This window comes from Achroia grisella, unplaced genomic scaffold (genome assembly GCF_030625045.1).
Source record: "Achroia grisella isolate CSIRO2021 unplaced genomic scaffold, CSIRO_AGI_Agris_v1 utg483, whole genome shotgun sequence".
Classification (NCBI taxonomy): Eukaryota; Metazoa; Arthropoda; class Insecta; order Lepidoptera; family Pyralidae; genus Achroia; species Achroia grisella.
In genome coordinates this window covers 1,076,438-1,093,575 of record NW_026712886.1, presented here as the reverse complement: position 1 = coordinate 1,093,575, position 17,138 = coordinate 1,076,438, and the positions used below count along the sequence as shown (strand labels likewise).

Below are 17,138 nucleotides of genomic sequence, written 5' to 3'. Positions count from 1 at the left end.
TTTTTATAGTTTACTCAGAATTAGTATATATAATTAATAAAGTATAGGTGTTAATAAATATATGTTTGTTGTATGAAATTGCGCATTACTAATAGTACCAATTTTTAACAACTCACCTAAAATGAGAAACAATTTACGCTATTTCTTCACAAAATTATCAACTGAAATTATAAACGTATTATTATTCAGCAAAACTGTTAGAAACATCTAGAAACTTCCTCGACTAATGTCATCATTCTGACGTTTAAATTTAATTCAACTACAAATGCGCGCCAAATTCAAATAATGAATATCAATGACTTTCACGTACATATATATAAGTTTATATATATCAGAGAATTGGGTTCACTCATGAAATACACTTTAAATATAACACCGTAAGGTAGAAAATTATCTATCAACATAATAAAACATCTCTATGTTCTCCCACTCACTCAATTTTGCAATTTACATACAATTTATATAAGACTTTTACAAAAGGTTTACACTAATAAAGGAACACAGTCAATACTTATATTATTTGTACAAAATTTATATACAGCTCTCCTGGACCCTGTGCGAGGTGGTCACCACCTCAGGTCGCAGTCGGTGGGCGGTGAGGGATGAAGTTACCCCCGTTGCGGAACTCGGACTACACGCGTTCACACCCTTGTTCACGCGTCCTAAACTATGGTACGACTGTAACAATGAATAATAATATTTTTTAATTTTTTTTTTAATTTATGCTATAAGGTCCAGATTGTAAATACCTTACATATATATAGTCTAGGATGCGAACTCTGAAACAGGTTGCAGTGCTATAGGTCTAAGCACCAAACAGTAGACCAAACCACACAATAAAAGAATAAAAAATAAATACAACAATATCTTAGGATAATCCACACAGCGTTATCTAGACCCAGGCTAAGCAGAGTTTGTGTTATGGGTACTTAACGACTGATAATACGCACATTTTTTATAAATACATACATAAAACATCCAGACCGATAGATATTTGTTACTTGTTCACGCAAAAATTGCTGAATGGATTTTAATGAAACTTTACAATGACATAGCTTATACATCAAAATAACATATAGGTATAGCTAGTAAAAAAAATTGAGTGTCTTGCCAGTTCTTCTCAATTGAATCTATATACTGAACTGGACGGTAGGGAAAAAATTATAATATAAAAAATTGTTGTATTATGTAGATATAACTATCAAAACGTACAGAAATGTTTTTAAAGAGTTAATTATTGATCGTCACATTTATTGTATATACATTTTTCGTACAGTTATATGTTTAAAAAAAAGACTTATTGTCTGTGTAACGAAAAAAAAAAATATGTTGGTGTACTCTTAGATAAATAAATAAATAATCTCAAGACAATTCACACAGCGCCATCTAGACCCAAATTAAGGTACCTAAAGCTTGTGTTATGGGTACTAGATAACTGATACAAATACATAGATATGTTTTTTCTCGTAAATACATATTATATATAGAAAATACCCAGACCGATACAAACAATCATACTCTTATGTATTGTACTCTGTGTATTGTATTTTGTTTGACTTCACTAATGTAATGTGTATATCTGTTTTATTTTTGTTCTTATTATTACAGTGCCTTTTGTGTGTGTGTGTGTGTGCCTTTAACGTGAATAAAATTTTTATCTATCTATCTATCTATCTACTCGTGAATACAAATGTTTGTGCCGTGCGAGGAATCGAACCCGCGACGATTGCAAGTAAGGCGGTGTGCTAAATCGCTAGACCACCGAGTACTCTTAGACGTATATCTATTTGTATTGATTTTGTTATACTTAAATAAAGAAGAATTAAATTTAAAGGCAATTTGACGTTCATAAGCGGCTAAAATGTATTACATGAATAAATGATTTTTGAATTTGAATAAAGAATATATGTATTTGAAATTGAATAAAGAATAAATGTTTTTGAATTTGAATTTAGAATATATATTGTTTATACTTACACTAGTTAACGGTATCCTATAGTCCTTCTTCCTAAAGTCTGTATAGTAGGCGCCGCCGTCCGGCTCTGAGCGAACTTCATCTCCGCCGATCTTTGTAATTTTACCGGTCGACGGTGGACGCTGCAGGCTCATGTATCCATTTGATACTGGCCTTCGTTCTGTTGAAGAAGAGTATTATATTAGACAACTATCTGCACCCGCGACTTCGTCCGCGTGGAATTTAACTTTGTTTTTCTAAAATAAAAGTAGCCTAAGTTAGTAGTACATCAGCTACTTGGCAATAAAATGTCCCGATAAAATCGGTCCCGTCATTTCAGAGATTAACCGGTACAAACAGACAGACAGTCAGACAAAAATTGTAAAAAATGTTGTTTTGGTATTTATAGTCGTATGCATGTAGTAAAAAACGGTTATTTCCATATTACAAACAGACACTCCAATTGTATTTATACGTATAGATTTATAATAATTTTTGTACCTGTTGAAATAAATTTTCTAAATAAGAACAGATATGAACTTTAAACCTATGAAGCATAAGATATCTTTTTATAAAAATGCTATATATATGATTGTGACGATCCTGCACCTCAACTTATGGGACCAACAATCTTAATAATTTGATGAATTTTCGGGCGAGAGGAACTGCTTGACGAAATTAGGCTCTGGCTCGCGGACTATAGTCTACTTTTTATATCAAAGTTATATCAATCTCAAAGTTTCGTAAGTTTTTTGCTCCTCCTTTTTGTCCTGAACCTGCTTTCCGAATGAGTGTAAAATAAAAAAAAAAGATGACTATTCAAAAGCATAAGAATATTACGTATATTATTATTTGAATAAAGATTATTTGTATTTTTAAAAAAATAACAGAATGTCGCCTTAGAATATATCTTGTTAGAATATTCAATGTCCCAAATGATAGGCAACGATATCGGCTTTGTACTACATTAAAAATAATTTAAAAAGAAGTTTTTATTAATAGCCTCATACATACACACAATTATTATTTAAACACGCAAAAAATACAAGGCATTGTAGTCATTATAAATTCAACTATAAGAGTCAATTTCCAAAGAAGCGTATTAAATTCTTATATACATTTTCTTTCAAAGGAAATTGTAAAGATAGCGTACCTTATTACTGATACATTCACGTTCATAATACCTAATTTGGTAGAAGGAAACGTCTGGTAATGATCCCTCCTATTAAAATTGATATAATACAAGAAAGAACACATTGGCCAAATGTCGTTTATAGAGAATATATCTTTCAATTCTTGGTAATACGAAAACGACTTATTTATGCGGAATATTGTACGAATAACAAACAATAATAATGACTTGAAATAATTTCATATTTTGTTAAAGAAAGATAATAATAATAATAATAATAATGTTATGTACTTGGCTTAGGCCCGTACATACCAAGATTACCGGCGAAAGTCGAGAAAAAATAATATAAAAAAAAAAAATAATAATAATAGTAATAATAATCATTTATTCAGAATAACAAAGAGTAGAGTAGTAAAAAAGAAAACTTAAAAACTAATAATTCGCTATGCTGAAAAGGCTTCCACTCAGCTGGTGCCGCAGCGTGTCACTACATCGCTGATTTTCGAATAAATGATATTTACAAATTTTAATAGAATCAATTATGTCAGCTGTGATGACTATGAACAATATCGGACCTAGAATACATCCTTGCGGAATACCTTTTACAACTTGATCAGATGATGATGTTAAAATGGGAGAATTTGTAGTTGTCAATTGTACTTACATTGATTACAGATACATATGTATATACGCCGCGGTTGATAAGATAAGACAGTGAAAGAGATGGGGCGCCCTAACATCGTCGTCCTCCGGAATAGCAAAGCATAAGAGTTATTAGACAAACTGGCTGTTCCCGCGACATCGTCCGCGTAGAATTTAACTTTATTTTTCTAAAATTAACTTAAATTAAGTAGTCAAAAGAACTAAACATAATTTTGTTCGTCTTAATTTATTCGTTTCATTAGGTACTGATAGGTTCAAACTAATACATTTACATCCTGCATCATACCCTATTTTATCCCCATGGGGGTTGAATTTATCAAAATCCTATTTAATCGTCTTCATCATAGTAGCTCCAATCTTTAATTTCAGTTCAAACAGTCAAAAATCTAAGAAGATTTATACAAATATTCATCCCCTATTTTATCCCCTTAGGGGTGGAATTTATCAAAATCCTGTCTTAGGAGAAGCCTACGTCATAGTAGCTTTATGCATGCAAAGTCTCAGCCCAATCAATGACAATAGGATTAATAATGTTGATACTACATACAATAGGGAAAAAATATATTAAATATAATACAATTAATTATTTTGAAATTTAAAATTTAAATAAAATAAGGTCGAATACGATTTTTGGTTACTTTTACTATAGTTACGCCATTATTGTCCATAAACTGAAGGTCCACGCCCACGTGTTAGTTTAGACAGTAAATAAACTGGTTTATTAAAAAACAAGTAATTCAATTGAGTGTCTTGCCAGTTCTTCTCAATTGGATCTATGTACTTAACTGGACGGTAGGGAAAAATTACAATATAAAAAAAATTACGTTCATAAGCGGCTAAAATGTCCTACATGAATAAATGATTTTTGAATTTGAATTTGGATTTAAACTCACCATACAGACAAGGTATGATATCGGGGTCTGCATCATCAGCATCCCTGGGGTCAGGCGCGTGCAGTAACGCACCCCGGGCACCGACTCTCTCTCTAGGTTCAGTGCTGCTAGACCTGGACTCTATCTCTTGTTTCACCGGAGTTGGACACTGGCCGGTTCTCTCCACGTACACAGCTTCACTGGATGAGATAGTAGAGATGAATAGAGAAGTATATTTAAATGCTACAGGACACTACATAATTATAATAATATATACATACTAGCTTTTGCCCGCGGCTTCGCTCGGGTTAATTTATCCCCTTAGGGGTGGAATTTATCAAAATCCTTTTGTTTAGAGGATGCCTACGTTGTAGTACCTTTATGCATGCAAAGTCTCAGCCCGATCGGTTTAAAATTAACAAAGTTTCATACGAACTTTCATCCCATCATTTTCATACAGAAATATATAACCATTGGCTGCGCCCGCAACGACGATACTTCCATATAACCTTTCATATCACATTTCAACCCCTGGCAACCCTTTTTTCGCATTAAAAAGTAGCCTATGTCCTTTGTCGGGGTCTAGACTATCTGTGTACCAAATTTCATTTAAATCGGTTCAGTGGTTTCGGCGTGAAAGTGAGACAGACAAACATAATATTAGTAAGGATTACAAAATTACTTATACATATTATTATAGTTTATTTGAATAAATATTATTTATATTTCCCTATTCTTTTACTAAAAAACTGCATAATGAATTTGAAAATTAGTATATAAATTTATCCAGATTTACATGAACAGTCTCGCGAGATAACGTAATCAATTCTTACCTCAAAGGAGCGTGTTTTGCAGGCAAATGTCTGTGCCTATTCGAATGCCGTTTGTATAGCACGGCCAGTACACCACAAACAGCTGTTGCCAGCAATGCTGACATCGCTGCTATGGATACTAGCACTGGTGACATCCCGAGGGTACTGCTCTCTCCTGTACCAAATTAGAATTTATATAAATATCTAGCTATATCCGCGATTTCGTCCGGATGGAATTTAACTTTATTTTTCTAAAATAAAAGTAGCCTAAGTTACTCCTTATTACATCAGCTACCTGCCAAAAAAAGTCCTGTCAAAATCGGTTCAGCCATTTCAGAGATTAGCCGGAACAAACAGACAGACAGACAAAAATTGTAAAAAAATATATTTTGGTGTATGTACCGTATTTATATTCATACGAGAAAAAAACGATTATTTCAATATTACAAACAGACACTCCAATTTTATTTATAGATAATAATGCAAACAAAAATTATTAAATATACAGTCGTCCCCCATATAACAAAGGACTACTATATTATAACGTGTTGTCATACAACACGATATCACCTCGTATAACACGAGGATACCCCACGTATGTATAAATATTTTTTATTTTATATGTTGTTAGTTTAATTTTAATAAACATACATATATCGTTCATAAGTACTTTAAAGAGAAAAAGAAAACGTGAATTATTTTCACATATATAACGCGTTATATAAAGTCATTCCAGTGCGTTATATGACTCATACAACGCCATGTTCTATAAAAAGAAACTCATACACCTCATTGTGGGAGATATTACTGTATTAAATATTATATATATAAGGTTTGTACTATGGATATTAAAATAAATTATACACTTTTAAAAAGAAAACACATATTAATATGTATATATATATATACATCTGTTAGAATTTCTGAAATACCTTTATATAACACATATGCAAAACATCGAAACAAGACCTCTCAATAAAAATAAAAGAATATGAAAAAATAAGTCACTTGTGTGCGACTATTAAGACTAAAGTATTGGTTTATAAAACCACAAAAGCTAAACGATACAAAAAAAATGGCAATGGTGAAATAGGAAGAGGTCGAAAGCCTATATCCTTAAATGGATACCCAAATAAAAGAGAGAAATGGATTGAAATGTAATACTAATAAATATTGCATGGTAATAATAAGTTAACTAAAATATATAAATAAAGTTTTTTTAAGAATATACACAGAGTAATTCTAATAAACGATTATTTCGGTTAACATTTACGCTTTCCAAAGAACAATCATGTAAATGTTCAAACAAACAAACGTCCGGTACATATACCAACTTATTTGAACCACACTGAACATTGCTTATCAGACAATGCAAACATAAACTGTACAATTTTATTCCAATCAGTATAGTCGATGTGCAAGTGTAATAAAGAGCTCAGTTCACAAGCAGTTATTATAATATTGAAAGCTGCAAACATCAACGGAAACCTGCATTCACAAAGAGAAAGAACATTCGTGGTAACTACTATAACGTATAACAGTTAGGTCACGCAACCTAAATTAACCTCACTCCTGCTTGTTTTAGCCGTTTCGTGGAATAGATGCAATTTTTGATACCAAATCATATTTACAATGGTGAATTATGAGCGCAAAGCTCGAACACTGAATCATTCGGATTAGATTTCCCGACTGATTCTAGTTCTGTTTGTTTAAGTTCCTGCAAATACAGAACTACATAATTACGGGGCTAAGCAAACACCAGATCAAATTATGGCTCGGATACGAAATTACTGTTCACTTATTTATTTTATTTTGTATGGTTTTGTATAGTGTAGGCTCCTTCGGTGTCAAAACCCTTGGTCCGTGGGGTTCTAGCGCTATAAGACTTTTTAAGGAAATAGCAAAAAGGTTAGTCGACGTCACAGAAGCAGTTACCTCGGACAAAGAATTAGTTTAGCTATCCAAAGTGGGAACGCTGCTAGTATCTTCGGAACCTTGTCTAAGTTACCGTTAGTTAAAGTAGTTAAAAGGGACACCTTTTAGTAATATATTTTAGTTATTATATTTTTTAAGGTTTCTAGTCTTAGGTTCATTGTCCTAGTATATATAAACAAAGTATACCTAGTATTGTATATATAAACGGCGTGTCACGTTATTTGTCCGCGATAGACTGAACTACTGAACCGATTGCAAATTTTATTTGCACATTGTGTGCAATTTGATCCAACTTGAATGTAGGATAGCTTACATCTCAATTTATAGCCGCAATATTATTTCATTCAAGAACCTTAGCCACAGCAACGCGTGGCCGGGTCTGCTAGTTGGATGTAAATTAAAATATATTTTGTATGTTAAATTAAACACACGTGAATAGAAACGATTTGTAATTTGATTGATTCCGTAGAAATGTACGATTGTGGTGTGTACACAAAAACATGGTATGTAGGTCATCGGTAATATTTATAATGGGACTAAATTCTCGGTTGAAGTAGAGCATATAAAGGAAATAACGATTTCCGTATACGTATGTACACATACCATTATACACAATCCACTTTATAAATGATCGAAAATTCATAAATTTGACAGCCTCGGTGGTCTAGCAGTTGAACACTTCGCTTTATTTTCGAGGGCCGTGGGTATGATTCCTCGTACGGTACAAGACGGTTTTCTAAGTTATTGAAATTCCAAAACTTATTATTAAATTTTACCTACACACCCCAGTGTCTCCATTAACGTCTTCGATTAAACAAAACAAAAATTCATTTTTGTGGCTTCCGTAATATTCAAATATTTATGGTATTAAAATATAAACCAACTATTTTTTTCTTTCAAACAACAACTTTGATATAACAATCCTATATTTATTCATATCTATACCATTTTAAAATTGTGTTAATACATTTTATTTAAACACCCACATATTGTTTTTGAGTAACCTATAAAAATCGCTAATTAATATTAATTTTCATTAATAACCCAACACTGTTTAAGAATCGCAAAAAACTGGCTACATAGGTAATGTCATAATTGTCTGAGATAATAAAACAGACTACGTCGTTAGAGGAAATAAATAGCCCTTGTTCAATAATAGGTAATCATAGATGGATGTAATGAAATAATTAATATTTTATGAGAGTACTTGTAAATATGTTGTAATATAGTAGAATTAGTTTATGTCGACGATGTCTGTCATCATAAGACAATTAGCATCCCCTTTACTAATAGCAGGCCTTACATTATTTATGACAATACTTAAAAGTTAATTCTTTAATTACCTACATTAGGAATTCTATTCCATCTAATTGAAGATATTAAACAAAAGAGAACTGAAATATTGAACAAATTTGCTGTTACTATTGTTTTTCATATTATCGACATATGTTTTAAAATAGATAAGTAAAGTAAGAAAGAAGAAATAGAGGAAGAATTCAAATACAACCGACTTAGAAAGTTATGCATAAATTCAAAAGAATTATATTTGAGAAATGGAAATTCCAGTATATCTCATTCTAAGGGCATTTGGTACAGACACTACAGAAACGAACGTTCTTAGAACTTAGATCTTAGAAGAACGTTCTTACATTGTAAAAATGTCATTAATGGATATTATCCATCGGCAAAGTTTGTATATGAAAAAAAGCAATTCACAAAATTGTGAAGTATGTAGTATAATAGAGGATGTATATCATTTACAGATGGAGTGAGTCAGGAACATGAGTGTATGACATAGAATAACGTCAGACAATGGAATAAATATATTAGATGTTGTTGCCATCAAACTGTTTTAGCCGATCCTTCAGACAGTGCGGCTAAGGCAATTTGTTCCCTAGTAATTAGTTTTAGGGTACAATGGGTATAACTAATTGTTATTACGTTTTCGAAAATGAAAAACTTTATTGCTGTTAAAATATTATTTGTAAATTACTTCAAACAAATACATATCGTATTCTTAAACATATTTTTTTAAAATCAACTTCATTTATCTGATCTAAATACAGAACCTAATAGAGTTAATAAAATCAGACCTAATAATTAGACTCGTGAGACTATTTCGATACCTTCTACCAATTTCGGCAAATATTGGCGTAGGGTCTTGGAAATAGGTAAGATCTTAGTCCAGGAATGGACAAGACCAGAAGTATAATTCAATAAATTTTCTTACAGAGGTTAAAATGATTTACTATGTTGTAAACATAAGGTAGTATGAGGCGCACGAATGGAATAAAATATAAATGACAAGAGTATTTATTGATAGACAAACAAACTTATCTTTTAAAGCGATAGACGGGTAAGTTCTATTTATTATATTCAGTCGCTATGAAAGAAGTAAATAAAATTACAAGACTAAGTATATACAATAATCTCAACGCTGAATACAATGTTCTTGAAATAGCTATGGACAAGAGAAAAGATTATGAGACTGGTAAACATTGAAATAATGAAAAACATAAGAAAGGTATAAAACAAATAAGTATTTTGATAGAAGCTAACGAATCATCACAGAATTACGTTCATAATAAAAACACAAATTGCTACACAAAGAGCCACTTAAACAAGTACGGTTGTATTTCAAGGAAATAAAGTCAAAGCTGGGTGATTTATAATTTTATGCTTTTTATATAATATCAAGTTTCGCAAAATTAAGTCGTTCATGCAGTTGGCGTGACTATTTCGAGCGGTTTTATTGGTAAGTATTTCGAGTAAGAATAAAATCGAGGGTAACAAAACGAAAAGTTGGCAATAAATGGTTGACTCAGTACGCGAGAAATGGGCTTAATTATAATTTACATAAGCTTTAACAACAAGAAATTGACGTGCAGCAGAAATTTAAAATTATAGATTCATGCATAAATGTAAATGATAGACATAAAACTGTGTAACTATCTGAGTTTTTTTACAGAACTATTCTAATGCTATTGGCCGCAAATGGTCTTTACAGCTTCACCGAATGATAAGAGACGAGTGTCAGTGTAGATGGCACTCTAAATCCGCGAAAGAACTTATGGAGTGGCTGAAGGTCAACTCCTGCTTATCGACTTTTGTCTCAGGACATTTCTAATTTCTATTCTATACGTTTATCGTATATTCAAGTATATTATTAATTATATATTAGCAATCATATCTGATGAAAAGTAATTGACTGTTTGCAGATAGACAAGGAAAAAACAGAAAAAGTTAAAGTATCAAGACTGTTCGATTCTAGTAACTAAATATATAAATAAATTATTACCAGTAAACTTGGCCTGCCCTTTGAGAGTGACTGTTTCAATAGTAGATACATCGCTGCGCCCTTTAGCGTTCACTGCATAAAGGTCGATACGATAGCTGACGCCTGGTGGAAGACCTCGGATCTCGAAGTACGGTGGAGTCTTGTTCGTGTAAATGTTGTAACGGACCTAAAGGAATTAAAAGTGTTTAATATATCGACGGCCTTGATAGTCTAGCGGTTTAGCATACCACTTAAATTCTGATGGTCGCGAGTTCATTTCCTCGCACGATATGAACATTTGAGTTGACCAATTAATAGGCAACACATTCTCTCAAAGAATAAAAGCACAATATTGAACAAGTAAATACAAGTAAAACTTTAGATTTATACAATTTTTGGTTCTCAAACTGCTTTAAACGAAGTTTTTCTGCAGCAACATTTTAATGTAGCAGCTTAACTTACGGTCAACGAGGGAAGTTCAAGCAACTCCATCAGAAAAGTTTGAGGTAGACCACCATCGAAATTTTCTACACACTCCACGTATAATGAGTCGATACTCTGATTTGCAACTGTACAATTTTGTAGATGAAACGGACGACCTGAAAGAAAACAAAATATAATTATAATAATAATAATAATCTTAGGACAATTCACACAGCGCCATCTAGACCCAAGTTAAGCTTGTGTTATGGGTACTAGATAACTGATACATATATATATAGAAAACACCCAGACTGATACAAACAATTATACTCATAAATACAAATTGTTTGTGCCGTGCAAGGAATCGAACCCGTGATCATCGGTCGTAAAGTGGTGTTCTAGACCGCTAGACCGTCAATGCCGAGGTCGTTAATTATATTTATAGAATAGAGCAGATAAACTTAAGACATTTTGAATAGTCAAATTTGACAGATCAGTATCTATAAGCAACAGTTGTTTGCCACTATGATGAGCAATCCATAATTACGCTCTACTATATTTTAGGGAGACCAATGGTTTGGACCCTCTAAAAAAACGAGCCCTTATTGTTAAAGAGCCCTATGACCCGGACCCTGTAGCATCACTTGCAGGATAGAGATAGAAATTTGGGCCGCTGCTAATAAAGAATTCTGTTATATTAACTATTGCACTTGCATAAGATATTCCTATTAGATCTACATGCGAGATTTCACCAATTATTTTGATAATGACCCCCCCAAATTTCCTCCAAGTCAATCTCCTGTCCGATTCCGGAGGGGGATCAAAACTATAACACCCTGAGTCGAGAACCCAAATTGGTGCACTCAGATTAATATAGTATTTTTACAAGTAGGAATTCACTTTTAGCCGTATGCAAATTTTTTGCTTCTCCTGGTTTTAGGCCAGCTACAGCCAGCATAAAAAAACATTCGAAAAATGTCCGTGATAATAACAATGCTTTATCAGTATTCTTTATACCAGCATTATACTTTAATATCGTATCTCCTTTATCATTTTTAAATATAAATATTGTTTGCGTGATTCAATTTAATAACTCGTCTTAGCCGCCTGCTGGTTCCAGAGTCTTCACTGCGCTTCAGACAGTGCTATTACTAGGTTATTGTAAATAAAAATATATAAAGCGACGAGTTACGTGCAAGATGCGCTCTTTTATGCAAAATATGTAAACAAAAAGAACATCGTGATTTAAGAATTTACTATAATAAAGGTTGCGAATTCGAATCTGACAAGGCTGACACAAAAAAAAATAGTGATTCATTTATTTTGTTATTGTCTAATTTTTATATTTACTTAGTATAGCACAGTTTTAACTTTACTGCTATCGTTGTCGTTGATTTTTTATTACAATTATTTAAAAACTATAACAAGCAACCTATAAATAGCAGAGAGGGTGGACTCACTGCTCCCTCTGAGTTATAGCGCGTTCTGTCTTGATTAATATCTCTTAATATTATTATAAGCATCAACTGTAATAGTTTCTGTTGTAATAATTTATTTAAGACAAATGAACATTATTATTATTTTGGGTTTTTATTATTGTTATATATAAAATAATTACAAATTTTCTTACCAGCAGCAACCAGTTGGAATAAACATGGCACCTTCTGCTGTCCAACAGTATTAGCACCGTAACAAGCTAAGGTTCCGTACTCCATATCTGTGGTTGGTGTGTAATTAAGTGTGGATGTATGTCCGTGACTGTTGTATAACCTGTTGAGACATGTTTTATTATTAACATTTAAGGCTGCATGTTTCCCAACCTTTTCTATCCAAAGTTTTCTACAATAACTAAATATGCTCGATGAAACTTTGTCCCTAGAATAAGCAACTAATGGAGGGAAATTGAGTAATGCGGACTGACTGACAACCACGCGGTTCCCTCTAGAATCCATCATGACAAATTCTTGGAGAATTTGTCAAGGTTGGCTAACTGACCTGACTTCATACACATTTTATCATCATCCACTAGTACTCCGCCAGCGTAACCCATTATGCAATGTACTAAGTCAGGTTGACATCCACGCGGTTCCCTCTAGAATCCATCATGACAAATTCTTGGAGAATTTGTCAAGGTTGGCTAACTGATCTGACTTCATACACATTTTATCATCATCCACTAGTGCTCCGCCAGCGTAACCCATGGATGATAATGGAATGGTTCACCCAGGTGGGTGAACCATTCCATTATCATCCACAAGGAATAAGGCAACTAATATCAACGTTTCGCACTAGTCAGATTTTCTTTAAGCAAGACTGTTTTAGAATTATACGTAGTGACGTGAAAAACTCGATTTTCACCAGTAAAAGGACCTATATTCAGGTAATTTGTATGGACAATCTAAAACATTATAAAAAATTAATATTAACAAATATTATTTTAATGTAACTATTCTCTTTTACTTATAATGCAAATAAAACCATATTCCATCTGTATCTAAGACTCAACTTACTTTGGCGGGATTTCCGTTTGTTCTCCAGAATTGTTAAAAGTCCAATGAAAAGACACAAGTGCGGGATTGGCATCAACTGAACAGTGGAGTGACACAGTTTCATGTTTCAGTGCCCCGAACAACTCGCCGTCTCTTCGTTCCGCACATATCGGTGCATCTAAATAGAAGCAAAATAGAATTTATATTAATGACTATACGGCTCATAATCGAGATGATACATATTGTTGAATAAATAAACTATACACATTACATAAACGATATATTCACCATGACAATATTAAAAACAAAAATCTTTACTCAGGTTGCAGACAATAATATATGACAAGTGTAATCTTATGTCTGTATATGTATATAGTATATAGTAAAATATCCCCTAATTTAATACGTAAGTTTATTTTCTTTTAAATTTTAAGGACTTTTGTACAAACTAAAAGTACATGCCAGTCCTCATTGTATCCTAAAACTAATTACTACATCACCTCACTAGTGAGCTTTTTTCTCTCTGGCAACACTGCCGATAACAGTCTTTGTCAGTTGGCTCTTATTTATTTATTGTTTTTAATTTATTACTTGTGAAATAACGATACTAGTGTATATAATCAGTGAGTTTTGGGCATAAGTAACGTCGATTATTGTTGGTGTGCAAATCTGTGATTTCTTTGTGACAAAAATCTACGTTACAAAATTTGTGGGACCGCCAACTGTCAAAGTATTGGTAATTTACAATAGAAGTCTTGGATTTCTATTGACTCCTTTAATAATTAAATACAGTTATTACACTTCACTATTACTATATCCGTTTACAAATAAACAATAATATTAAAGTTAAATATTCGATAGTGAAGATCGGTTGTTGTTGTTGAGAGGAAAAAAAAAACTACCACTAACATAAAATATTATTGTTATTGCAATACAGCTCATAAAATTTATTTATTATCATATTGATAATATATTCCAAATAGCTGTGCGAAACTAAACTTATGTATTTGATTAAATAACAATACAATATTAGTAATCCATAGCCATTGCTAGATATCATATGACAAATTAAGACATATTTACTGTAGTGGTAATATATAAGATTAATTATTTTTTTGTAACAGTATTGGTATTTAAAGTTTTTACTAACAATATTTATTTATTTATTTATTATTAAATTATTTTATTGAAGGGAAATAGCGCACTTTCAACACTGTATTTCTTCTATTGAATAATATTCATTGTTGTCTTGTTTCGTAGATATTTAACATAATAATTAAAAATGATGTCCCGCAGAGCATGTGATCTTGATGCTAAGCTCAAGGTATAGAGTTAAAAAATCCAATGAATTAAATAAGGCCTTATTACAGGAACGAGATGAAAGTGAGATTGAAATTAAGTTGATGTCTGATAAATATGTGGCTCTGAAGAATGACCTAGTGAAGATCAGTACAGACTTTGAAGTTCTACATATCGAAAATGAAAAACTTCAAGAAATTGTAAATAAATATGATCTGTGCAGAGACACATATGAGTCAGCATTGCAGAAAATCACTCATCTAGAGCGGCACCTTGAGGAAGTTCAATCACAAAATAAATCTTTGTTGGATCACAGGCGGTTGAGTAGTTATAACGAGACCATGGATCTGTATACAGAAATGTTAAATACTACTAGTGATCAAACATCTGCTCTGCCCCTTGTGACCATAGATTTGACAAATACACCAAGCTCCTATAGTCCTAATAAAGTACCTATTAATAGTAGTAAGAAGTTAAAAAAATATGTAAAATTAAATAAATTTATTCGAAAATCAGAAAATTTAGTGAAAAGTCATAAAAAGTGTTTAAAATCAATTATTACTAGGAAGCAAAAAATTGACTTATCAATAGAATTAAATAATTGTAAAGAAAAAATATATAACAAAGATTTAAAAATAGATGAATTATCACAAAAAATTAAACTATTAGAGAACTCGTTGTCCAATTTATCTTTGAAATACGAATCAGCTAAGAATGAAATACATGAATATTCTGATCAGTTGGATAATTTAATAAAATTAGGTAACTACAACATGGAGCGGTTTGTTTCTCTTACGGATAGATGTCACTGTAATTCACCAGAGTCTGATAACTATATCCAACCGTCCCACCATAATCAGTTGAACATTGATATCTCATCCGTCACGGAACCAGACGTTTCATGTTTACCCACACGAAACAGTACAAAAGTAAATAAATGCAGCACTGTACATGAAACCATCAGGAGAACAATTATTTATTCAGATGAATTTGGCAAGGATTTAGGTAGTTTATTATCGAACTGTCTCTCGCAACAAGTAATAAATAATTGTTTTCCGGGATCAGGTATATATCAGATTATAAGAAATATAGTAAATGAAAAATATGATATTCACACGACCCTAGTAATAGCGTTAGGGAATTGTTTGCATATGCGTAAATCTGATATAGTTAATTTAATAAAATCATTATATAATATAGTGGAGCTTGGTATAGGTAAAATATTATTATGCGCATTTCCCTACTCTCAATCCCTGACTAATGAACAGAATAAGTTCATTTATAGTATAAATAATTTAATTTATTCGATGACATATCATTGTAATGATATATTTTATTTTGAAAGTAACAAATTTGTTACAAATTATTATATGACGGGAGGTAATTTTTATCTTCCTAAAAAACAAAAAAAGACTATTGCTAGTTTACTAGCGTATAACATTTATGATCCCATTATAAGTAGTATAACGGATTTAATTAGTAATATTAGTAATAATACTAATAATGTGACATGTGTTAATTTAAACTAACATCTACGACATTGGTTAAGCCACAGGATATGGTCATTATTCATCAAAATATTCGTGGCTTCTCCAGCAAAGAATTAGAATTAAGTCTATTCTTAGAATCTAACAATGTACGGGTGTTATGTCTGACAGAACATTGGCTTAAACAATATGAAATAATTTGTCCTTTTGAACATTATAATATAGCTAGTTTTTTTGCTAGGAACAATGCCATTCATGGCGGGTCAATTATTATTTTAAAAAATGATGTAGAATATAAAAACCGTCAAGACATTGTAAATATTTCTATTGAGCAAACAATTGAACTATCTTGCGTAGAATTAGTTACTTGTATAATAATTTGCGTTTATCGTCCGCCATCGGCTTGTTTTGATTCTTTTGAACTGGCTATGGAGGAAGCATTGAGACGAGTCGCACGGAGGAATAAAACATTATTTGTATGTGGCGATTTTAATGTTGATTTATTATCGGAATGCTCAATAAGCTTAAGATTGATTAACTTATTTAAATCATTTAATTTGCACAATCTTTTTTTAGAACCCACTAGGGTCGCAGGAAATTCTGCCACTTGTATAGATAATGTTTTTTGTAATTGTGAAGTAAAGGTGAAAATGAATTTCGACTGTCTTGGATCTGATCATTATGGACAAAAAGTTATAATTGAAACTAAGGGATCCAAAGGGACTCAAACAATTACATGCAGACAAATAACACAAAAGAATTTGGCACGTTTTAAAAATAAAATTGAACATAAAA

The 17,138-nt window shown here is 31.9% G+C and overlaps 1 protein-coding gene across 1 annotated transcript in view; it reads right to left on the bottom strand.

Moving 5' to 3' along the window:
- Positions 1 to 531: 531 nt before the first annotated feature.
- LOC131845723 (hemicentin-1-like) overlaps positions 532 to 17,138 on the bottom strand; it is a 34,681-nt gene continuing 18,074 nt past the window's right edge. Inside the window, exons 9-16 of the mRNA XM_059194815.1 lie at positions 13,579 to 13,735; positions 12,699 to 12,838; positions 11,108 to 11,244; positions 10,667 to 10,832; positions 5,455 to 5,608; positions 4,643 to 4,821; positions 1,978 to 2,135; positions 532 to 678 (exon numbers count right to left, since the gene is read on the bottom strand). Coding sequence (XP_059050798.1) covers positions 532 to 678; positions 1,978 to 2,135; positions 4,643 to 4,821; positions 5,455 to 5,608; positions 10,667 to 10,832; positions 11,108 to 11,244; positions 12,699 to 12,838; positions 13,579 to 13,735 — 1,238 coding nt within the window. The remainder of the gene's footprint in view (positions 679 to 1,977; positions 2,136 to 4,642; positions 4,822 to 5,454; positions 5,609 to 10,666; positions 10,833 to 11,107; positions 11,245 to 12,698; positions 12,839 to 13,578; positions 13,736 to 17,138) is intronic.